The 26,457-nt window shown below is 37.7% G+C and overlaps 1 protein-coding gene across 1 annotated transcript in view; it reads right to left on the bottom strand.

The window, feature by feature from the left end:
- SCAPER (S-phase cyclin A-associated protein in the ER) overlaps window positions 1-26,457 on the bottom strand; it is a 396,020-nt gene that overhangs the window by 145,109 nt on the left and 224,454 nt on the right. Inside the window, exon 16 of the mRNA XM_008574198.1 lies at window positions 4,021-4,136. Within this exon, the coding sequence (XP_008572420.1) occupies window positions 4,021-4,136 (116 nt within the window). The remainder of the gene's footprint in view (window positions 1-4,020; window positions 4,137-26,457) is intronic.

Here is a 26,457-nt window from a genome sequence, read left to right as displayed (position 1 = left end):
TGACTTGAAGTTTTGCAATTCCCCAACAGCAAATTCCTGAGAGAGAAACTTGACTGGACCAGCTTAACATTTTGCACTGGATTATAAATCCTATATTGCTGGCTGGTCTACAGATTGGTTGTTCTTGAGTCAAATATACTCTCTTTAGAGTTTAATCAGCTATAGCCATTGAAGGAAGCATCACAAGGCATAAAATATAGCTGCTTAAAATATGCTTATATACATGCAATGCCTAGAGCAAGTAGTACTCATAACCCCTGAATGAAAAGGATACAACAAACGGGAAGGAAGCTGAGGTGACTATGGCAAGCCAAGAAGAGAGATGAGATAGTAATAAGGAAGGAAGTTCATAAAGAAAACTGCGAGAGTCTAGATTGTGTTGCAAAGTGAAGATAAAGGCAAAGATTTACAGTAGTTGAACCCCAAAGAGAAGAACCAAGTGAGTCAAGAGAATAGAATAAGAAGCAAGCACATGAGGCCAGGCATCTGACACTGGATAGGTAGAAAAACATTCCTTTTATGAAGAGTCTTGTGTATACTACCAAGGTGGCTGTTCCATAAAGGTAATACGACAGGCTACTGCTAATGATATTTAGAGTTTAATATATCTCGTTTTCCATGACTGTAAACTCCCCAAGAACAGGGTCTATTTTTTTTTTTTTTGTCTTTTTGTCTCTTTTTTCGTGTCCGGCAACGGATCGCAACCCTCAGTGTTGCGCCCATACCGGACCGGGACCGACAACGGATCGCAACCCTCGGTGCCGCACCCGCAACTCGCTCAGCCAGTGAGCGGGAACCGGTCTGTATGTGGGATCCGAACCCTCGGCGGGAGCGCCACTGCGCTCCCAAGCGGCGCACTGTAGCAGTGCGCCACCGGGCTGGCCCGAACAGGGTCTATTTTGAATGGTTCCTAGGTATGGGAATCCCGTTCCCATGTCTACACATACAAACAACTGATCCTGACAAGGGAATCCCTAGAAAAGTTTCCCTGGCCATCAGGACCGGAAGCTGTAGATTATTTATCTGCTTCTGAAACACAACAGGATATCTTTCCACTATAAGATGAACTGCATCAGCCTCTGTTACACAAAACCAAGAGAAGGGAAAAGAAGCCTTTGGGAATAAAACCTCAGTAGTCATGGGAGCACAATTCTGAACATTCTCTCTGCCACGTGGAAAGAAAAAACACTCCTTCAAATGAGATATCCTGGTTCTCTCAGGTTGTAGTCATACCCCAAACATGATTTCTCCCTACCCTCACATCTGGCAGTGGTCCACATACATGGTTGCTGGTGATTGTTAGGCGTAAACTAGGTAATATGTTAAAGAGCATCTAGCAGAGTGCTTAGCACTGATGACACACTCAATGTTAGCTTCTGTCTCCTCCCCAACTCAAAGGATCAAGTAAATGCAATACTTGGATAAACTGGTGGAAAACTGCATAGTCTCAAGTTTTATTTTCTTTTATTTTGGAGAATAAATTTGTTACATCTTGTAAATGATCTTCCTAGTGAGCAAATCTCTACTTCATGTCATTCTAAATTATTTTTTTATTAAATTCAATGACTACTGCTTTACCTGAGTAGGGCTGATTTACTTACTATAGGCAGATAAAAGCATATACTATAAAGAAGCAAAAAAGCAACTTTACTAATTTGTTTGATATGAATAAATAGGTATACTTTATAAAGGTAACAGCAGTATGGAAGATCTGATTTCCTCATAGATTAAAATGGGGGCAATCTTATACCTATTAGTATGCTCTGATTCTAAAACTGTGATAAGGACAATGACCAAGAATATAGTTCTAGAATTCTCTTTGGCCTTTTGAATAAGAAACAGTCACAGATACATGACATAGTTACAAACCTGCAGAAACTTAAAGACAGAATAAATAAAAAACATTGCCTAAAATCCAGCTAACAGGGTAGTCAAAATTAGGAGGGCCCTATTTGGCTGAGATGGGGTCATATTGTAAGTCCACAGAATCAAATACTCGATTCTGTGCAGTACACTCTTTTACTGCTTTACTTTCGTCCCTCAGAGAAAGTATGCATTCATGTATTCAAACAATATTGACTAAGATGTCATATGGTCTACAGATTATGCATTTACTATGTCTCTGATCCCAAGGAATTACAATCTAGTTGGAAAGATGATAATACAACAAATGGAGTACTTGGTAAGACAGTGCATAATACATGCTAAACCAAACTGTTCCCTGACCCGCTCATATTTTTTCAATGATTAGAGGAACACACACGTGTTTTACAGATCACTTTTATGGCTGGCACAAAGTTAAAGAAAAAGAAGCTAAATTAGAGGCCAAATCAAGATCCAAAAAGGACCTTGACAGACTAAGCTAAAATTTACCAAGAGGAAGGTAGAACTTAGTATGAAAAACAAATGTCCAAGTAAAATTAATAGATTATAACTTATTAGAAGCCAAAGTGACAAAGACTTAAGGATTTAAAACTCAGTAATTAAGCAGTATAATACAAAGTCAAAACAATAACTGTAACAAAAAACATTGATAATAATTGCTTTCTTTGTGTATGGACTTAGTAAACACATGCACTTTATTCTTCACAACAGTTCTACAAGGTAGGTATTAGTCTTACAATTTAATTGAGATTCAGTTATTACAAGTAATTTGGCCCAAGGTCATACAGCTAATAAGTGAAAAACAGAGATGTAAACCCAGATCTGACTCTAGAGCCCATACATTTTTCAGTATACCATGCTGCCTGATGTGGAACTTTTTGTTCAACAGAAAGATACCGTAACTTAAAGGATAAGTTTACCTTCCTTCATTAATCTCTACTTTGTCAGTAGAGCACAGGAACCCAAAGTAACTTCCATGTCAAAAAGTTTGTACTCAGAAATATCTCATGTTAATTAGATGACACTGTCTTAAACCAGGCAAGACTACTACTTAAAAAACTCTTATCTAACATTTATAAAACACTTTATAGTTTACAAAGAGCTCTTACATGCGTTATTTCAACTGATCCCCGCAGTAGCATTGTGGGGTGAACATGATTACCCCTATCTTTCCAAAAGAGGAAATAGATGCAGTGAGATTAAGGAACTTGCTCACATTCTCCCAGCTAGTAACTGGCAGAGGTAAAACTGGAACTAAGGTTTGTCTGACTCCAAAGCCATAGCTATTTCTAATTTACCAAAATGTCTCTCAGAAAAAAAGAAAACATACTCTCGTAATTTGTTTCCTGTTAGATCCAATGGACAAATGAAGCCTTCACTTTTATTGTGCTAAGTATTAAAAAAATTTTTCAGTGGTATAAATGAACTTTTGTCAAAATTTCTCATTTAAACTGCAAATAAGAGTCTTCACAAAATATCAAGAAATTGTACAAATTACAACCCCAGAATACAATACATCTGAAAAAACACTGTCTGCTATTATATCCTAGGTGGCGAGGGACTGAAGGGTGACTTAAGAGAATAGGAAAGCAGATATTAGGTCTAAATGCTGCACAGGATCTTTATGACAAAGAGCAATTTACAGTTAGAGACCAAAGTGCAATTCAGTTCCCAGTAATTTGGCTGGGACTCTAGACTACGGTAGTCTTGGCCTTAGACTGTTCTTCCTGTATGTTGAGGACTTCTTCAAATTTCACAGCTCTGGCCTTTGTTAATGTACTTACTCGCCTTTTTCTTACAGGCAATGCAAAAAGTTAACCTTCTGTTGCTATTATTCATTTCTGTTCAATTTCTGGAAGCAGGTAGAACTGCCCAGGAGTTCATCAATTCTTCTTGATTTAGGATTAGAGCAGGTCATAGACCAAAGAGATTTCCTTCATTTGGATTTTTAGGCTCAATTTGAGTTTTGTAAGTAAAGTCGAGCACTTCTATTTTTCTCTCTAATGGGGAGTGTAAGCTTTTGCTATTCAAGCCTGAATACACATACAATTTTCTTATGGTTCCCCATATGGAAACCATAGGGCAGAAATGACTCACAAATGAAACGTGAAAGATGGATTTAAAAACTGTACTTACTTAGGAGGAAATCGTGAAACTGTGTTCACATTTGTGGCTGGGACCACTACTTGAAGGATGTGTTCAAGGGCTGTTAATCCACCAGCAACTTGAAATGCAATCTGATCTGCCACATTCTAGACAGAAATACAAATAGAAGTTAGCCCAATTTCCCAGGCATAAAATTATAACCAAATGAACTATTTAGTTGTAGTCTGAAACGTTCTGTTGGTTTGATTATTCTATAAATATTTGTTGAATGCTTACTCAGTGCTAGGAAATGTAGGTCAACAGTGGTGAACATAAAAGATGGGGTTGCTGTCCCCATTAAGCTTAAAATTTAGAGGATGAGACCAACACTAATCAGATAATCATAAATAAGATTATTTTAATTATGATAAGTACCTTGAAGAAAAAGAAAAGGCTCTCTATGAGAATAATGAAGGAACCAAATTGTATATTGGGGAAGGTGTCAGAATAGGATTCTCTAAGGAAGCTGAGGTTTTAAGATGGGCAAGAGAAAGGGGGAAGAGACGATGCACTCCAGGTGGAGGAAAAAATATTTCATACAGAAATTTCTGGCAATACTTACAAAAAGCCACGTAATTTTGTAATATTAATTACAACCTAATGAGACAAATTGACTTCCACAAAAATTTCCTCTATTGGAATATTTTTCTTCAGTAATATAATACAAGATATTCTAATATCTAACTATTTTAGCTATATCTTTTTATTTTTTTTAAATCACTTCAGGTTTTTTAAAGAGAATTTTAAGTAACCATTTTAGAATTCAACCTGTGATTTCCGAATCATATATGATTCTTGTAGGAAGGAACTTCTCTAAGTTCTTTCCATTCCTCAGGCATGGGGATGGGAAGAGTGATTCTATGCTACACTATTAGTTTTTAAGCATAGCTAGAATTGTTGCATCATACACCGTAGGTAAAAAATAGGATACCAATCTGTTATGGCCTGAACTGTGTTTCCCCCTGTCCCAAATTTATAGCTGTGGTCCCAACCTCTAGTACCTCAGAATGTAACTGTATTTGGAGATAAGGTCTTTAAAGAGGTATTAAATTTAAATGGGCGCCTTAGGGAAGGGCCCTAGTCCAAGATGACTAGTGTTCTTATAAGAGGAGGAAGAGACACCAGGGATATGCCTGCACAGAAAAAAAGCCATGTGAGACACAGCACAAGGCAGCTATCTACAAGCCAAGGGGAGAGATCTCAAGAAAAACCAAACCTGTTGACACCTTGATCTTATATTTCCAGCCTGTAGAACTGTGAGAAAACAAATTTCTATTGTTGAAGCCACCCAGTCTGTGGTACTTTGTTATGGCAGCCCAAGAAAACTAACACAATCCTTCCACTATAAAAGCACCTTACATTTCTTCTCAGCATTCTATAGTTCACACTAAGCCTTGAAACTTCTTTAGAATACTGAGATTTGTTTTTTGGATGAGGGAGGTTGAACATCTTATGCTTACTGGCTATTTCTATTAAAATAAATTTTTTTAATGAGGTATACTTTGCAATTGAGTGAAAGGCTCAGATCAAATCTGAGAAATGCTTAAAGACCCAATCATTTCCATCACCCCAGAAAGTTTCCTCATGCCCCTTCTGCAGTCAATTCCTCCTCCTTGAAGCAACCACTGATTTGATTTATAGTACCCTAATTTAGTTTTGTCTATTGGAGAATTTCACATAAGTGAGACCATATAGTATGCTTGAATACTTCCTGGACTTAATTTGGTAGTAACTGGTTATCCCACTGGCAGTATTACCAGGGCCAGGCCTACGGCATCACAGAAGCATCTGAAGCCTAAGGAAAATGGTGGAGAAACTTGTGATCAAGATGGAAAAGTGAACACATACATACACCTCCTTTCTTCTTATACTCAAAACAAATAGGAATTGTAAATAAAATATTTAAAAATATTAAAAACACATAACCATAGTAAAAAATATATGAAACATCCCTATGAAATAGGAATGGAGAAGCTCATAGTAAAGCATAGGGCAAGGTTCCAACTTTTAGCAGATTCTCAAAAGAGCATTTGCTCTTCAAGACTCTTCCCTCTTCCTCAGCTTTCACGCTGATTCACTCCAAGTTCTGATAATATGACTTCTGTCATAGCTTTTTATTCTCTCCTCTTCTATCCATGCCTCCTGTTACCATGTCAGTTCAGACTCTCATGCTCTCTTGCTTGAGGTGTTGCAGCAACCTCATAATTAGTATCTCTGGGTTCAGGCTCCCCAAACCAGTCCACTCTCTAGAGCACTGCTTCTCAAACTCTCTAGGATAAAATCAGTTTTTTGTTTTAAAATTTTTACTCCATTATAGACTGATACTTCTGTGAAATACAATACAAATGAACTACTGGGAAAATAGAAAGAAAAAAAAAAAAGATGTACTAAGTAGAAGCCCACATTTTAAAATATTAGATGTAATAGACATAGAATTATTCTGTCAATTTGCTGAAACTTACTCTTGATCTGTATATTTACCTCATTACGTTCTGGTAACAGTGGTATGACACTGGCTTGTGGACTCCACTTGATACTTGTATATGTAATGAGGAAATATTGTCAAGAGTAAATGTGATCGTAACACTCTTTGCTTACAACACTCCAGTGACTTTTTCCTCACTGTCTACAGAATGAGGCCCAAATACCTTAGAAAGATTCTGCAGAGTCTGATCCCTCTTTAACACCCTCCTTCCCTGCCATGTTCCTGCCTCTCAACCACATCCCCCATAAGACCCATCCTCTTTCATGTCTTTGTGCTTTTGCATATACTATCACTTCCTAGAAGGTATGGTCCTCTAGCTTTTCATCTTTTTATCCCCATCAAACTCCGAGCTTGCTGAGGTCAGAGACCATGTCTACTATATCATGACAGCCCCAACATTTAGCACAGGGGATTGCATTCACTAAGTGCTTAATCAAAGGTTGCTGAATGACACTTTGAGAAGGAAGGCTGACAAAGACACTTTTACACAACTTTAACTGTAAAAACACAGATAATCAATACTCTGGTATGTCCCAGGACAAAACCCCCCATTATTGTTCTTGTGCTTGCCTAATAGAATAGTTTTTCACTGGAACTGAGCTTCATAACCAAAGAATGAGATTAAGTTTTTCAAGACTGAAGGACATGTTCACCTTGAGCCTCCTTAACAACCATCAAGGAAGGAACTGAACTCTCCTCTTGTACTCCATATTAGGTGAAGCCTTTATATACTGACATTTCTCAACTTGAAAACAAGGTACATCATACCTCAAGCCAAGCAGATGCACCAGTCAGTCAATCTGTCCACAGGAAACAGCACACCACTGCTGTTCCTGTAGACCTTTCCACAATCGGAAGGAATTGCGTCAACTTTGCAGAAGTGGAGGGAAAAGAACTGAGTAAAAGCAGACCATTTTAATGTATACATTTATGCCTTAAAACACACACACACACACACACACACACACACACACACACACAAACTCGAAGCCTTTTATGCAGTGCCAACAACGTGGATGTGACCTCTTGAAAAACTTAAGACAAAGGCTCTAATAGACACTAAGCAGGACAAAATAAGCCAATTTCAGGAAGATAAAGGCCATTACAGCCAATTTTTTTTACTAATGTACAATTGAAAATTGAAGTTTTAATTTATCATTTGTAGCTTTTCAAAAAAACAAAGCAAAAATGAAAACCAACTGTGAAATAAAAAATTTCACAAATCTCTCCCTGGAGTGGAGGAGGGTTCTGGTTATGTGTACTTCTGGATTAGAGATACAAGAAGCCATCTCTGGGCTCTCTTCCACAGAGTATGGCCAGGTGGAAACATTGCTCAGTATCCTCCTAACTTCTCCTTCATGTCCCACATCAACTCCTGTTCATTCTATCATTTCTGCGCTACCTCAGGGTCTCATTCTGTCTTGTCTGCAAGCTCCTAAAGAGCAGCGTCTGACTCATTTCTGCAGCTCCAGTCCTGGCACAGAACAGAATGGTAAAAACGTTACAAACAAGTGACTGAAAGAAAGAATGAACAAATGAAAGGATTTCTCTCAGACAGCAAAAATGTCCTATGAGATATGATAAATTAACACAACATAGAGGCATTTAAGTATAATGATCCAGCAATCCCACTGCTGGGTATATATCCGAAGGAATGGAAATCATCATGTCAGAAGGATACTTGCAACCCCATGTTTATCACAGCCAAGCATTGGAACCAACGTAAATGTCCATTGATGGATGACTGGATAAGGAAAATGTGGTATATATATATACAATAGAATACTACCCTGCCATAAAAAAGAATGAAATTCTGCCATCTGCAGTAACATGGATGAACTTAGAGAAAATTACATTAAGTGAAATAAGATTACCTCTCCCAATCAAAGGAGAGGCAGCTGTTAATCTTTGGTGGCCTGCAAAGGCTGGTGGCCTTTGTACTTGACTTCTCTGTAGACAGTAATTATGTTCTTTGTGATCAGGGAAGAAGGCCTTCCTAGCCTTTTAGACAGAGGAGGCAGATGGGGAAAACTGTTTGCATGTTCATTAGCAGGATAGGCTAGATTTGTTCTGGGCACTGCTGTACGGCCAAGGAAAAAAAAAACAAATAAATAAAAATAAGAAAGACACAATAATTTTCATTGAACTTTCAAAAGGGGAGAATAGAACTGAGGCTACTAGAGGTGGGAAAGGGGGGAGGGGTGGTTAGTGAGAAATTTGTAAAGGGCCACAAAAAATGATTACATTGTGTAATGCTGAATATACTAATTATCCTGATTGGAGCATCACATATTGCACACAGGTATTGATATTCAATGCTGTACTGAACAGATACGTACAATCGATTATGTTTCAATTAAAAAAAAAAGTATAACAAGGAGGAACAACTCCCATTGGATACCATTCCCCAACACAGGGCAGATGAACAGCTCTTCCATAAAGGTAAATAAAATAATCCTATGATATTAGAAATTATTTCCTCACCTCATGGGGACAGAAAGGGAAAACCAACCTGCCCAAATGTTAAAATTAAGAAGAAGAAAAAAAACCTTCTCAAGCATATGACATTAAACAAAATCAATAAAGGAAATAATTTCCTTACAACAATCCAGGTAGACTTAAAGGATGCAGAAAGCCTCCCATCTCCTGTTCCTCTCTATTCCCACCACACTAACTTCTTGTGCCAGTCACTTGGCACTTCCTGTACACCATTCTCTTTACATTTCTGGATGCCTTAATGCCACAATATGACTAGATATTCCTCAAATACAATGTCTTATACTTGTTCCCATCCCTCTCAGTGTCCAGAAAAAGCACACTAAAAATGCTTAATCATAATTTATTCTTCCGTCCAAACTGCCACCTTCTTAATGAGTAATGTTCAAATCCTATCTCTCAATCCTTTAAGACCCAGATCAAAAAAAAAAAAAAGGACCTGATCAAATGTTGCTTCTTCCATTAAGCCTTTCCTGATCCCCTCAACTAAAGTCAAAGCTCTCTATATATTTAACTGTATTTCTTTTGTGGCCCTTATCACTTTCTACTTTATCCAAAGTTATTCGTGTCCACGTACTAGACTGTAAAGCCTAAAATCTCCTATCTCTGCATTTCCAACCAGGGTCAAGCACAGGATAAACACAGTATAGGCGTCAAAGCTCTCTATATATTTAACTGTATTTCTTTTGTGGCCCTTATCACTTTCTACTTTATTCAAAGTTATTCGTGTCCACGTACTAGACTGTAAAGCCTAAAATCTCCTATCTCTGCATTTCCAACCAGGGTCAAGCACAGGATACACACAGTATAGGTTCTACTTTATCCAAAGTTATTCGTGTCCACGTACTAGACTGTAAAGCCTAAAATCTCCTATCTCTGCATTTCCAACCAGGGTCAAGCACAGGATAAACACAGTATAGGCACCAAGCAAAGTTTGTTCAATGACTGAAAATATCTCATTCTAGAAAGGTAAATTTGATACCTTTCCTTCTCCTTTACCCCTTTTAGAAATACTCTGCATCCAGACATGAAATTGGAAAAACCTTTCATAAAGAGCTTTATAACTGTGGCTTGTCTGAGGAAAAAATATATCTAAAGATGAAATGTGTGGCTTCTCTTATGTACCTGACATAACACCTTAATAGCTCTGCCTTCCTGTGCTCTTTCCCACTGTGAGACTGACAACTGACTAATAGGATTAGTGGCTCTGTTCTAATAACCCAGCTTAGCTAAAGGCCAGCAAAAAATGACAGCCTCAATCTGAATTACATGACCTGGGAATCCATCCAATTATTAACTAGAGTAACAGTTATTACCTCTCCCAATCAAAGGAGAGGCAGCTGTTAATCTTTGGTGGCCTGCAAAGGCTGGTGGCCTTTGTACTTGACTTCTCTGTAGACAGTAATTATGTTCTTTGTGATCAGGGAAGAAGGCCTTCCTAGCCTTTTAGACAGAGGAGGCAGATGGGGAAAACTGTTTGCATGTTCATTAGCAGGATAGGCTAGATTTGTTCTGGGCATCTGTGGTACCTTAAGACCTGTTTAGAGATAATATAAGTAGGTTTTGGCAAGTCCATAAATTTAGAACTCAGTAGCCCAATTTATAGAGATGAGAAAATCCTAGAGTGAAATTTTTTATGGTTGTTTTTCCCCATATGGAAAATTTCCCAAACACATAAGGGCATCATTTCTACTCTTCTATTATCTTCGCCTGTCAATGTTAATTTAAAAGAAAGAAGCATAATAAGCTGATATCCCTTGTTCTGCTTTTTCCCTTATAGGCTTTCTAACTGCTGACTTCTTTATATTCTCATAATCTGCATACATGTCTATGCTCAGCTTTTAGCTGTAGGTACTAACACTAAAAGGACTCAGGTTCCAGGGTCAAGAATATCACAAGAGTGAAATTATAAACTTGTGGGAATGCGGTGCCAAAAAGACTGAAATCATAAGCTACAGTTTGAAGGCTTAGGTAATACAGTAAGTTGGGCTGAAAGAGGCTGGAGAAGCTTTCTCAAGATCAGAGGAACAATTCCTTTGTGATGCTAATTAGAGCTTGGACTCTTAGGAAGGCTCTCCCTAAGGGAGCTGAACTGTGCTATTTCTGACCCATTTAGACTAAGGGAGGAGGGAGCAGGGTGAGTGAGAGGGGTAGTGCACTAAGTGAAATGGAAGAAGCAGGGCACAAGACCTAATGCTCTTTCTCCTTCTTTTTAAGCTGTTATGAGATGACCAAAGATCAGTGTGTAGAGTTTATTACTGCAATCCAAGAAAACTCACAATAAAGTTATCTTGGTTTTCCTTTCCCTCAAGCTCTCCAATGCTACCTAGTCTCACTAGTCTAGTGAGAGATAGATTTAAAAATAGATAAATGTAATAAATTGAGATAAATGCTATAATGAGGGGGAGGTACAAAGAGCTGCAGAAGAAATGATTCCTTTGACTAGTTCTTTAGGACACAACTGATGTCAACATGGACAGTTTTCTGAGATATCACACTATTAAATTAAAAGACAAAGGACAGATGGGGAAAACTGTTTGCATGTTCATTAGCAGGATAGTCAAAAATCTTGGAAACTTCCAACTTCCAGGTCTACTCACTGTTTTACAGCAGGACCTGAGGAATCTTACCACAGTAGTTTCCTTCTTTCTTGTCCCTGTATCACAATCATCCTGGATGTTTTAAAGTTTGGAGGCAAAAGAAATTTGGGACCATGAGACCAAGCAGAGTTTGGTTTGGGCAAAGGGGTGATATGGACATGAGCCAGTAACACGGATAAACCCTTCTGGGTCCTGCAACTCCCAGGGGGCAGGACCTCAGAGCTCAGAGGCTCTTCTCCTGGGAGATGGCAAGGAAAGGGAGTAGAGTGTTCCTTCAGCACCCTGATTTCTCTCCGTTATAACACCTGGGCTTCTTTACTGATTATTCTCTTTATGTAAGCTAGATCATACTGATTATCTATTCACTTCATCGCCAACTAGACTGTGAGCTCTCTAACAGCTAGGATTATGTTTACATTGGGCTTAGCAAAAAGTAGATACTCCAGTAAATATTTACTGAAGCAAAGAATAAAGGTACAGTATAATTTCTGGAACTCTGACATCAGAAATTCCCTTGGGAGGAGAGACAGTCTATTAATCCACACTGAGAAAGAAAAGGGTTAGAAACATCCATGTGCTTGGGAAAGTCATGGTAAGGGTACAACTAAGCTTGAAACTATGGAAAAAGCTACTGGTCCTTGACTGTGCTGACAGGGGAAGCCAGGCCTAAGACCAGGCCTGACTTGTACTGAGCTTACTTGTACCCTTACCTTGACATACCCAAGCACATGGGTGTTTCTAACCCTTTCTGAAGGGGACAATTCCAAAAAGGAGAAGCCAGAGACAAGAATGTCAACTGCAAGGCCTTTGACAAACATCTTTGCTTACATCCTGCCCTACTCATCTTGGCATAAGTTTTTTTCCCCGATTTTTAGGAACAGTAGTGACCAGACCCTTCTAAATCCTTATTGAGGAAGGGGAGAGCAATTTTAGTGAGTGAAAACAACTGAAGGAGGGAACAAGAACCCAAATTTTACTTTTCTCAAAGTAGCATCCTTTGGAGGACTACTGAGAGTGACATTTCAAAGCTGTTCTGATATAAATCCTCACAACAATCCAGTGAGGTAGGACTCATCATCCCCATTATATAGATAAGAGAACCAGACTTAGAGGAATCAGTTACTCGCTCAAGTTTATACAGCTAAAAGTGGCAGAGCTGGGGGTTGAGTCTAAGTTTATCTGACTTCTGAGTGTGTGATGGGTCTATCCCAAGAATGTTGTGGGAAAATCTAGTGTGTGGATATAGGTATGTTTGACTTTTAGAATAGTCATCACTAAATACCCCAACTCTGTAAAATCTTGGACTCAATACTATTAGAAAATTAAAACAAAAAACTTATTTTGATATAATTTTAGATTTATAGAAGAGTTACAAGGATAGTAGAGTTCCTATATTTCTTAATCCAGCTTTCCTTCATGTTAACACCATACATAACCATTGTACATTTATCAAAACTAAGAGATTACATTGGTATTATACTCTAAATTAAACTATAGCCTTTATTTCAATTTTCCTAGTTTTTCCAATGATGTCCTTTTTCTGTTCCAGGATCAAATCTAGAATACCACATTGCATTTAGCTCAATACTATTCTGAAGGCAAGGCAAAGTTACTTTTAGCATTAGAGGAGGGATCCTGAGCTCTCTTATATTAGCACTCACTTGTAGCTAAAGCTAAAAAAAAAAAAAAAAAAAAAAAAAATTCTTGAAATAATCCAGACTCAGAGATTGTAATGGAATGTAAGTTTGACTATCACAAGTAAATAAAAAAGGAAATGAAAGAGCTAACTAGATTCTAAGGGACTGAAATATGAGTAGTTCTTTTAACTGGTGGTGCAGTTCTTGAGACCGTCAGGAAATGGGAAGAAATGTGCACACAGCAGGAGGGAAGTAAGACTTGGGTGAAGCAGGACGGAATGTGGGACCAGGGACCGAAGAGACCACAGGTGGCCCAAAATGGGCTCCCTGCAGCTCCAGCTCCAACTGGCCTTCAATACCTTTCTCAGGTAGGGCAGTCTTTCAAAACCATTTCCTTTCTGGATGTCAGTGAATTGAAGCTGCTCTCTGTAGGCTCTGCTTCTAAATTCAACACAGACACTGCTGCAGTCTTTAGAGCAAGCCTTCTCCACTTTTGTGCCCATGATAAGATATTCATTGCAAGATTTTTATTTGTTTATATATTTTCCAGGAAGCAGCTGTGTTAAAAGCTCTGTTACAGTGCACAAAGAAAGTCAAGCACAGCTGATTTTAGAAACGATCCTTCTAGGAAGCACAGGGTCTGCGTAATTTAGTATAGAGGAAATGAAAGGAGGTAAAAGGCTAGTGATAGGCAATGTCAGAGTTTTCTCAGATGAATTGTCTGGAGCCCGCTCTCTGGTTTAGGTCCTCCTGTTTTCTAGCATCCAAAAGACATATGGGAGAAACACAGGAGGCAAAAACAGTACATAATATGTTACTTATGAGACTACCTGATGGAAAATATGGCAAGGAAAAAGGCAAAAATGAGCAGCCCTTCAGATTTTGGGGACTTCAAGTTACCCATGTTAACTGATACTTGAGCCACAGATGAAAACTGCATAACAATGCTGGGCTTCTGTTCTCCGTTATAATGTTACCAACAATATCTTCTGATGTGGACAACAGTGTGAAGGACTTTTTCAGAATATCTGGTCTTTCTTGATTTTGCTAAAGCAAACATAATCAAATGTTTTTACTGAAGAGTTAATACTGCCCCACTGAATTCTAATATTATAGCTATTCTGTGTGACTACTTGTAGCTAGACCTTTACTAAAGGTGAACTAAAATGTTTGAGTCTGCTTATTGAAAGCAAGCAAAATTCAGAGGAGTCAAGTCTGGAGAACACCCGACCATTACAGAATCTTATTTCTTTATTCCTTTTCTCTTTACAAGGGACACTCAAGTTCACTTGAAGGGAAATTCAACGATCAATTTATATTCACACAAAGCTTTTAATCTAGAGTCTGAAATAGATTCTGGCTTTAAGTCAACATGCAAGTTCATATCCTTACAATATAGTGAAGTAAAGTTATCACATGGAAAAAATTGTAAAGATCCTTAAAACCAAACAAACAAAACCTGTACCTCTGAAAATATTCATTTGAAAACATTAAATGACACACAATGATGCCAGGAGGCCTTTTTAGCAGGAAGGGGGAGTGGTAGAGAGATCTGAGAAAGATGGGCAGAAATGCTGTACTGTATCGGGGGTGGGGTAGGAATATCAGGTAAAAAGACCATTTAGGATTGCTAACCTTGTGATATAAAGAATTGCAAAATAAGTCCTGTCCTAGAAGCTGTAGCCCAAACAATCACTGTCCTCTAGACTGGGAGCTTCTTTTGGGCATGGACTGTGTCTTACTCATTGTTCAAAGACTGTTAGCACAGGGGCCAAGAGTATGACCTATGGAATAATTCTGCCAGAGTCTGAGTCCTAAATCTCCCATTTATTAGCCACCTAATATCAGGCAAGTTACTTATCCTCTTGATGCCTCAGTGTTCTTATTCATAAAATAGGGCTCATAATTCCCATCTCAAGTAGTTGTTGAGAGGATTAAATATACTAATCTGCATAAATGTTAGTGATCATCATCTTCTTTATATTGCTCCCTTTTCTCCATTAAGTACCTGTTGTGTTGTCACCAAATAAATATTAGTTCTTACTCTGGAGGGTTCTTGCTTTTTCTAGGCTTCACATTTCACTCCCAGTTCATTCCATGCTAAGTGATACCTGTAACAGAAGACCCTTAAGGTTCTTAAGGGACATATCCTGGGATCTTTGTGATATCTTAAAATTGTACTACAGTATTTCTCTCATAAATAACTTTATTTTAGCTAAAAGTCTACCTATTTACCCTATCAGTCTCAGCTATAATGTTACTTCCTCAAAGGGGCCTTCTCTGATTGTGTTCAGTCTTCCTGCTCCATCCATGAACAACTCTTTATTTCCTCAATCACAATAGTCATCATTCTTTATTGTAATTATTTGTTTAATTGTCTAGAAGGGCAGAACCTATAGCTGTCATTCACTGCTATTTCTCATTCGCTTGGCACATAAAAAAAATCACCAACATTTGTCGAGCTAATACACACACTCAGGCAATCTTCTAAGTGCTGCCTTGCAAGAACTGTCTCATATGAAAACACAACAGTGATAAAACTGCTGTTCCCATTTACATGGGAAACTAAAGTTCAGAGAAGATAAGCAGCATTCTTATGATTATACAAACAGTTAAATGCTGATCTGGAAGTCAAACCCAGATATGTCTGACTCAAGAATCTGAGCTTTTAGCCACCACACTATATTGCCTCTCTCCACAGTATGTACCACTAAAAAAAATGCTGATCTGGAAGTCAAACCCAGATATGTCTGACTCAAGAATCTGAGCTTTTAGCCACCGCACTATATTGCCTCTCTCCACAGTATGTACCACTAAAAACCAAAATTGTTTAATTGAACTAAAATACCTATAAGGTAGGTTTAATTATATGAAGAGTTAGTGTTGGGAAGTTTCCCCAGACAGATGATAACACTGCAGACATAATGAACAGTCAACAAACTTCTTAGATTAGAGATCGCTCAATATTATTCCTGAGAGAAAGGATGCTGAAACTTTGAAAAGGGCCATTATTCAAGTAGATAAAAACAAACAGGAAAAGAATTATAGAATCTAAGAATTCCAGATTAAGAAGAACTTGAAAATGATCTAATTCCCTTATGAAAGTTAAACACTATCAGCGTTAGATGAGACAAAGATGTGCCATAGAATATATATATAAAGGTGGCCATTTGGGGTAGTTTGGCAAATGTATGTGATCTGTAGTCTTACTAGATTTTTATGGTATATTTTACAACTCACTGTCTTGGATTCATATATGAACAGGCTTGTTATCACTTCAATTCAGCAAGCAATCTTTCTAGTACCTAGAATATATAAGAAGTTTATAATTGGTGCTTTAGGAGACCAAAAACCACAGTAAAAACCACATAACCAAAATCTATACTTTGGATTCTGTATTCAAGAAATAAATGATATAGATCACAGGCTTTTCAAGATTTAAAAAATCCTCCTATTTTCCAGTTCCTCTGGTCTTTGATATAAGTATAATAGACTTGGATACACAAGTGAAAGCAAACACAATGAAACTGTGAGTCACTGTTACTATTGCAACACTTCAACATAACACCTATTTCTCCCTCTGAATAGACTGACTTTGTGATGTAATTTCCAGAACTCACTCCTTTTTTCCTGCTAATACCAAATCTGCCAAGTTGGCCACTTCTGTAAAGTAAGCTCTTTGGCCCAGACAAGCATATTTTGGAATGTTTAGGCATTTGCTTGCCTTAAGGAATGGACTAGAAGATAAGACCAAAAAAAACTAAAACAAAAACAAAAAAACCCCCAAAAACCTCATTCAATTTATTTGAACAAACATTCATTGCCTGCCAACTATGTGCCTGGTACTCACTAAATGGTAGAAATATAGAGGCGGACCAGGACCTATTTTCAAAGACTTCGCATTCTACTAAGAAAAGGATCTGAAAAGAGATTAGTGCAACATAGTGTGATAAATCCTATGTATGATGGAGATACAGGGTACAGTTTAGGTTTATATAGGAGTGCTGTAGATTGAATCCCTCCTCACCAACTCACGGAAGCTCAATCCTCACCGTTAACTGTTGAGAGTAGGAAATCCTATTATGATAAGTGAAAGTTGGGGCCTTGAGGAGGTGATTAAGTTGATGGTTTAAAGGTCGTCACGGGCATGGTTCTGAGGGCTTTAAACAATAAAAAGAGCACATGAGAAGTTCTCTCTCTCTGTTCTGCCATTCTTCCATGTGAGATCCCTGTGTCACTGTTATCACCACCAAGGCCTTCACCAGATGTATTTCCTGGACTTTGGACTTCCCAGTCTCTGAAACTGTAAGCAATAAATTTCATTTTCTTACAAATTACCCAGTTCTGGGTATTTTGCTATAAGCAAGAGAAATGGACTAATACAAGGAAGGATCTAATCTGGTTGGGTAAAGATCAGGGAATGACAAAGAGCACTTCCAGGGGGGAGGGGGCACAAAAATTGAGCCTCAAAAAACAAGAAGCCATACAACTAAAGATATTTGTTTATTCAGTGAAGGTGAATGTGTGCTGGGGGTGGGTGAGTGGGAGAGTGCTAAGTTTCTAGGGGATGAGGTATATAGAGATAACTGCATACAGGGTCCATTCAAGAGACTACAGGCAATTGAAAATGGTTAGAGTGTGACATGTGGGTGGGGAAATTCTGAGAGATGATGCCAGAGGGGTAGGCAGGGAACAGAATTTGGACGGGATTGTGTATTCACAGATAGAGTTTGAGTCTAATTCTAAAGAAACAGAGAGCCTTTGAAAAGTTTTAAAGCAGGATGGACACACTCAGATTTTCTTTGTTTATTTATTTTTCAGGTTCTTAGTTGATTTATTTAATGTCCACTTGCTTCCTTTAAATGTTGATTTGCTAATTTGCATAAAGGCTTTGAAAATGATGTCTGATAAAGTGATTTCCAATTCCCATAATCCAGGGCATTTCTTTCTTTCTTTTTTTTTAATTGAAACATTATTCATTTTACATACCTGTGGGGTACAGCATTGAATATCAATAGCTGTGTGCAATATGTGATCCTCAAATTAGGATAATTACTATTTATCACTAACAATGTAACCATTTTTTGTGGCCCTTCATCAATTTCTTCCTAACGACCGCCCCCCTTGGAAGTTCAATGAATTATTGTGATTGTTATATCTTTATTTCTCTCTTTTTTTCTTTTTTAGCACCCAGTTATACGTGAGGACAGTATTTCTCTTTCTGTCCCAGGTTTATTTTACTTAACATAATTTTCTCTAAGTTCATCCATGTTGCTGTGAATGGCAGAATTTCATTCCTTTTTATGGCAAACTAGTATTCCATTTGTACATATACCACATTTTCCTTATCCAGTCGTCTGTTGATGGACATTTAGGTTGGTTCCAACACTTAGCCATTGTAAATAGAGCTATGATAAACATGGGAGTACAGGTATCCCTTTGACATGTTGATTACCATTCCTTTGGGTATACGCCCAACAGTAGGATTGCTGGATCATATGGTAGTTCTATCTGTAGTTGTTTAAGGAACCACCATAACGTTTTCCATAATGGCTGCACTAATTTACAGTCAAACCAACAGAGTAGGAGGGTTCCCCTTTCTCCGCATCCTCACCAGCATTTGTTATTCTCTATTTTGTAATGGCCAGTCTAACTGAATGAGCTGACATCTCAATGTGGTTTTGATTTGCATTTCCTGATGCTTAGTGATGTTGAACATTTTTTCATATGTCTGTTGGCCATCTGTATGTCTTTCTTTAGAAATGCCTATTCATCTCCTTTGCCCATTTTTTTTAATTGATTTACTTTTTTTGTTGTTTGTTTTTTCCCTATTGTTTGAGTTCCTTTTATATTCTGGATATTAATCCCTTGTCAAATGCATATTTTGCAAATATTTTCTACCATTAGTAGGTTGTCTTTTCCTCTGTTAAATGCTTATTTTGCTGTGCAGAAGCTTTTTAGTTTGATATAATCCCATTTGTTTATTTTTTGTTGTTTTTGTTGCCTTTGCCTTTGGAATCTTATTCATGAAGATTTTGCCCAAGCCTACTTCCTGAAGTGTTTCCCCTATGTTTCCTTTTAATAGTTTTATAGTTTTGTGTCTTATATAAAAGTTGTTAATCCATTTTGAGTTGATTTTGATATATGGCAAGTGGTACAGATCTAGTTTCATTCTTCAACATATGGATGTCCAGTTTTCCCAGCAACACTTATTAAATAGGTAGTCCTTTCCCAATGTATGCTCTTGTTGCCCTTGTCAAATATCAGTAGGCTGTAAGTACATGGATTGATTTCTGGGTTCTCTATTCTGTTCCATTGGTCTGTGTATCTGTTTTTATGCCAGTACCATGCTGTTTTATTATAGCTTTCTAGTATAATTTGAGTGAGGTAGTGTAATGCTGTCAGCTTTATTTTTTTTTGCTCAGGATTGCTTTGGCTATTAGGTGTCTTTTGTTGTTCCATATGAATGTTAGGATTGTTTTTTCTACTTCTGTGAAGAATATTATTGGTATTTTGATGGGGATTGCATTGAATCTGTAGATTGCTTTGGGTAGTATGGTCATTTTCACAATGTTAATTCTTCCAATCTAAGAGCATGGAATGTCTTTCCATCTTTTTATATCCTCTATAATTTCTTTCAGCAGTGCATTTGTAGTTCTGATTGTAGAGATATTTCCTGCCTTGCTTAAATTGTTCCTAGGTATTTTATTTTTTTGGTTTATTGTAAATAGGCTTGCATTCTGGATTTCTTTTTCTGCTAGTCTGTTATTGGAGTATAAAAATGCCACTGATTTTTGCATGTTGATTTTGTATCCTGAAATTTTACTGAAATAGTTTAGCAGCTCTAAGAATTTTTTGGTAGAGTCTTTAGGTTTTTCTATACATACAATCATGTCATCTGCAAACAAGGACAGTTTGACTTTGTCTTTCCCCATAGGGATGTCCTTTATTTCTTTCTCTTGCCAGGTTGTTCTGGCTTTACTGATGATTTCTGCCAAATCTTTAAAAAGGAATTAATAACAATCCTCTTCCTACTATTCCAAAAAATTGATACAGCAGCATTTCTCCCAAGTTCATTCTATGAGGATACAACTTCTAATACTACATTATTAGATAACATGTTATCTGGTTAGTACTTCTAATACTATGTTAAATAGGAGTGGTGACAGTGGGCATCCTTGTCTTCTTCCTGCTCTTCACCCAATTCAGGACATTGGTAGAGGGTTTGTTGTATATGGCTTTTATAGTATTGAGATAATTTCCTTTTTATACCTAATTTGCTGAGAGTCTTTACCACAAAGGGATGTTGAATTTTGTCAAATACTTTTTCTATGTCTATTGAGAGAATTATATGATTCTGTCCTTGACTCTGTTGATGTGGTGTATCAGTGTTGCGCCCGTACCGGACCGGGACCGGCTACGGGATTGCAACCCTCGGTGTTGCTCCCGCACCTCGCTCAGCCAGTGAGTGGCCGGTCTGTATGTGGGATCCGAACCCTCGGCGGGACCCCCGCCGTGCTTCCCAAGCGGCGCACTGTAGCAGTGCGCCACCGGGCCGGCCCGTATTGTTGTATTCTGATTGCTAATATCTTGTTGAGGAGTTTTGCATTTATGTTCATCAGAGATAAACTGTAGTTTTCCTTTTTTGTTGTATCTTCATCTTGTTTTGGTAATAGGGTGATGCTGGCCACATAGAATGAATTTGGGAGAACTGCTGCTGTATCAATTTTTTGGAAGAGTAGGAAGAGGATTGGTATTAATTCCTCTTTAAAGATTTGGCAGAATTCATCTGTAAGGCCATTTGGTACTGGGCTTTTCTTTGTTGGGACACTGCTGATTACTGCTTCAATCTTGTTGCCTGTTATTGGTCCATTCAGGTTTTCTATTTCCTCTTGGTTCAGTCTTGATAGTTTTTATGTGTCCAGAAAATTATCCATTTCCTCCAGGATTTCAAATTTGTTGGCATATAGTTGATTATAATAGTCTCTAATGATTCTTCATATTTCTGTGGTATCAGTTGTAATGTCTTCTTTTTCAATACTGATTTTTGTTATCTGGGTCTTCTCTCTTCTTTTTTAGTTAGCCTAGCTAATGGATGACTGTTTTGTTTATCTTCTTGAAAAACCAAATTTTTGTTCATTAATCTTTTGTATCATTTTTTGGGTCTCTATTTCATTTAGTTCTGCTCTGATCTTATTTGTTTATTTCCATCTACTAATTTTGGGATTGAATTGTTGTTTTTCTAGTTCTTTGAGGTATAGTATTAGGTTGTTTACTTGAAATATTTCTATTCTTGTGATGTAAGTGTTTATTGCAATAAACTTCCCTCTTGGTAGTGCTTTTGCATTATCCCACAGGTTTTGGTCTGATGTGCTTTTATTTTCATCACTTTCAAGAATTTTTTTGATTCCCGTTTAATTTCTTTTTTCACCCATAGATCATATAGAAGCATGTTGTTTTATTTTCATGTATTTGTATAGTTTCCAGAGTTTTGCTTGTTATTGATTATGTATTAACCTGCTGTGGTTTGAACTTGAAATGATTTCAGTTTTTAAAAATTTGTTGAGACGTGATTTGTGACCTAACATGTGGTCTATCCTGGGGAATGTTTCATGTGCTGATGAGAAGAATGCATATTCTGCAGTTGTTGGATGAAGTATTTTGTAGGTATCTGCCAGGTCCAATTGATCTAAAGTGTATTTTAAATCCTGTATCTCTGTGTTGATTTGTCTCCTAGATGATCTATTCAATGCTGAGAGTGGGGTGTTCAGGTCCTCAACTATTATCATATAGAGATCTCTCTCTCTCTCTCTCTTTTTTAGGTCTCATAGAGTTTGCTTTATAAATCTTGGTGCTCCAGTGTTGGGTACATATATATTTATGACTATTATGTCTTTTTGGTGGATAGATCCCTTTACCATTATATAGTAGCCTGCTTTGTCTCTTTTTATGGTTTTTGGTTTAAAGTCTCTTTTTCATCCTTTCATTACTAGTCTGCATGTGTCTTTACAATTAGGTGAGTCTCTTGAAGACAGCATAGAGTTGGGTCTAGCTTTTTAATCCAGTCAGTCAGTCTGTGGTTTTGGGTGGAGAGTTTAATCCATTTGCATTTAGGATTGTTATTGAAAGGTTATTGTATTACTCCTTGCATTTTATTGATCTCCATTTGGATGTTTTAAGTATCTTTTGTTCCTTTCTTTCCCTTTTACTGTTTATCTTTGATGTTTGTTGTTTTTTTTAGGTGTCAAGATTTATTTTCTTTCTCTTTCCTGTTTTCATTTTTGTTTTTACCAGTGGGTGTTGTTCTTTCTTGTGTATTCGTGGTAATGATTATTGTTTTTCAGATTTCAGATGCAGCACTCCCTTGAGGATTTAGTGCAGGGCTGGTCATATGGTGGTGAGCTCCTGCTGTTTTTGTATGTCTGGAAAATACACTTCTCCCTCATCTCTGAAGGATAGCCTTGCTGGATATAGTATTCTTTGCTGGCAGTTTTTTTCTTCAGTATTTTGAATAAATCATCCTATTTTCTTATGGTCTGTAGACTTTTTGTTGAGAAGTCTGCTGTTTTCAGAAGGGGGCTCACTTATAGATGACTTGATGCTTTCCTCTTGTGGCTTTTAGGATTTTCTCTTCATCTTTGAGCTTTGCCAGTTTGACTATAATGTGTCTCGGAGAGGATCTTTTTAGACTGAATCTATTTGGGGATCTCTGAGCCTCCTTGATCTGAAGGTCTGTGTCTCTCCCTATACCTGGGAAGTTTTCCATTATTATTTTGTTGAATGGGTTTTCAGTAACTTTTCCTTTCTCCCCCACTTCTAGAATACCCATGATTTAGATGTTTTTGCTCTTAAGTTTGTCTGCTAGCTCTCTTAGATTTTCTTCATTTTGAAAAATTATTTTTCCTTTTTTTTTTTGTCCACCTGGGTTATTTTGAAAAGACTATCTTTGAGATCAGAAATTCTTTCTTCTGATTGCTCTAACCTGCTGCTTCAACTCTTGGTTGTGTTTTTTATTTCGTTCCAGGAAATCTGCCACATTCTTTTTTATGATATTAATCTCTTTGTAAATTTCCTCCTTTATATCCTGGATAGTTTTTATCATTTCACTATGTTGTCTGTGTCTTCTCATATCTCAGTGAGTTTCCTTAAGATTGTTGCTTGGAATTTCTTTTTGGTCATTTCAAGGGTTTCCTGCTCTATAAGGTCTGGTACTTGAGAATTATTGTGTTCCTTTGGTGGTGTCACATTTTCTTGTTTTTTTGTATTTCTAGTATTTCTATGTTGATGTCTCATCATCTGGTAGAGCAGTTGCTTCTTCTATTACTCTGGAGTAGGCTTTGAGGAGACAGACTTCCTCTTCTTTTTCCATTCTTTGCTGGTGACTCTCCTTGTGTCAGTGCAGTTGAATAGGTGGCACTCTGCCTGCATGGAGGCCATGGCTACTACTGTTGTGATGAGCTGCCCTGACAGCATCAGTGGCTGTGGTGCTGGTTGTGGTGGACCACCCATGTGGAATTGGTGTTTTGGCATGCTCATGCCTGCTGCTGGGCAGTGGTGGCTGCCCAAAGCTCCTGCCTAGGGCCCTGGGCACATGCCTGCTTTCTGCCAGGTGGTGTGAGCTGCTTGCAACTCATTCCAGGTTTCCACTTTTTAAATTTTTTTGGTGGCTGGCCAGTACAGAGAACTGAACCCATTACTTTGGTGATATAAGGCTGTGCTCTACTCTACTGCACTAACCAGTCAGCCCCAGATTTTCACTTTTGAAAATATGCTCTGGAAGCTCAATGGAGGACAGACTGAAGAGTGTTAAGACAAACAAAGAGAAACCAAACAGGAGGTTATTGTATTTTAATTGAGAAATGATTAGAGTCCCAACACCAGCAGTGACAATTCAAATAGAGGAAGGCTGGCTGGCTAACAGTTACATTTACAAGTAAAAGAAACAGCCTGGCTACTGAGTAAAGCAAGAGAGAGTCAATTTACCTAGCATCACATACAACATGTAAAGGATACAAACTGGTCTGACAGAATCAGAATATCTTCCTTGAAAGAGCTTAGAATGCAGTTGGGCAAAACAGGTATATTAGTCGGTTTCTGCTGCTTATAACAAAATACATGCAATTGGGTATTTTATAAAGAACACGAAATGTATTACAGTTTCTGAGGCTGGGAAGTCTAAATTCCAGGGAATACAGCTGGTGAAGATCTTGGTGCTAGCAACAGTGATAGCAGGGTAGCACATTGCAAAAATGGTGGTGCAGGGAGAGCAAGAGAAAGAGAGACAGACTTTCCTCTCTCTTCTTTTAAAGCCCTCAGAATCACTCCCCTGACCACCATTTTTAACCCATTCATGATGGCACGGTCCAACAATCTAATCACCTCTTCAAGGTCCCACCTTTCAATTACCATAATAGGATTTCCCACCTTCTTAGTCACAGTGGGGGCCAAGTTTCCAAAACATAAAACTTGGAGGACACAATTCAAGCTTCAGTGAACTTTGGGGCGGGGGGAGACATGATTCAATCCACTACACCAGGCATAAAAAGAATCTAATAATTTTCAAGGTAGTGTCTAAGTGCTAAATGAATATGTATCTGTCACAGGACCCAGAGCTCATGCAGAGCAGGAAAAGGAAAGCTCTAATGCCTCCTTTTCATATTGCCAAGGTAAAAATACTTTAAAAACAATTTTAAGGGCCGACCGTGTGGCGCACTTGGGAGAGTGCGGCACTGGGAGCGCGGTGTGGGCAACACCAAGCCAAGGGTTGCGATCCCCTTACCGGTCACGAAAAAGACAAAAAATAAATAAAAATAAAAATAAAAACAATTTTAGTATTAATATATAGCCTTGTTAAGTAGAATAGTAGCTATTGGGTATTTATATGTAGGACTGAAATTTAGACAGATTATATTGCATTTGTCATTAATTAGCTATCACTGTTCAGTAATATTAATTTAATGGAAAATCCTAAGGAGTAAAATATGAAGGGGAGAAAAGAAGAAACAGAAGATACAGTGCTTTTTCTAGGAAGGGCAACCTTTCTTTCAATATATGTCATATATTGGTTGCCATGTACGCCAAACAAAAAAAGTCTACTTTATTTTCTCCTAAATGTGAACTTACAAGGATTCCCATGGCATCACCATATAGGTGCCATTTTTCTCCAAAGATTTTAGGGATACTGGTTTGCTATATTTTCTCTGAACAAAGCAGCAGGGGATACATCATAGGCTACCCACAGAGATGACTGTGTCACTTCTCAGAATGTACATTTCATTAAGTAAATCTATTTCTGACCAGTCATATTTTGTCTAATCTGACAAGAAATGTAGTTATCATATTTCAGGTGCCCTGTGAGAGGCACTGCCTAATAGTCAGTGGATTGTAGCAGATATGCAGTTAAGTCACCTCTCACCTTTTAAAAAGAATAAGGCAATGTGATAGGAAGAACTAGGGCTATTTCAAGGTAAACCGGAGGGTCAAAACTATAAAGTTAAAAATTTTTATACAAGCTTAGATACTTTATATATATAGTCTGAATATATTTACATGAAGACATAAGTGAAAATCAGATAAACTTATGTATTACAAGTTGCAGTTAAAAATTAATTTTATATTTTATCCACAAAATCTGATTTGTCTTGACTGTTAGATTTCTTTCCACAGATGTGAGGGAAGAAACTTCCTTATTAATTCTTATAACCCTAATATCTAACATAGTGCCTGGTACTGAGTAGGTTCTTAAATATTTATCGAATTAATAAATGAATATGTTTGCACTAAACACCTCCCAGTCTACCAAGGAATAAATCAGAAGACTGCAATTCCCAAATAAATTAAATACCAAAATGCACGCAATGATCAAGAGAACCACATTCTATACAGATTGCTCTACCCAATAAATGTGATACCACAATTTAAAGTTGTAATGTACAATATATACATACAACGCATACATCATAACTATTCAGAAATATTATTTTTTAAAAGGCAGAGGTAGAACTCCAGCATTGCCAGAGCTCAGTGTGGATTTATAGGCTTTAGATAACACCACACTCCATTTTTACTCCTCTAGCTCTGGGGGTGGTAGTGGGTAGGAACTGCTTCCCATAGTTATTTATTTATTTATTTTTTTGTCTTTTTCCGTGTCCGGCAACGGATCGCAACCCTCAGTGTCGCCCCCGTACCGGACCGGGACCGGCAGCGGGAT

Source organism: Galeopterus variegatus, unplaced genomic scaffold (assembly GCF_000696425.1).
Source record: "Galeopterus variegatus unplaced genomic scaffold, G_variegatus-3.0.2 Scaffold1012, whole genome shotgun sequence".
Taxonomy (NCBI): Eukaryota; Metazoa; Chordata; class Mammalia; order Dermoptera; family Cynocephalidae; genus Galeopterus; species Galeopterus variegatus.
The sequence above is the reverse complement of the archived record's forward strand: the minus strand, read 5'-3'. Positions and strand labels throughout refer to the sequence as shown.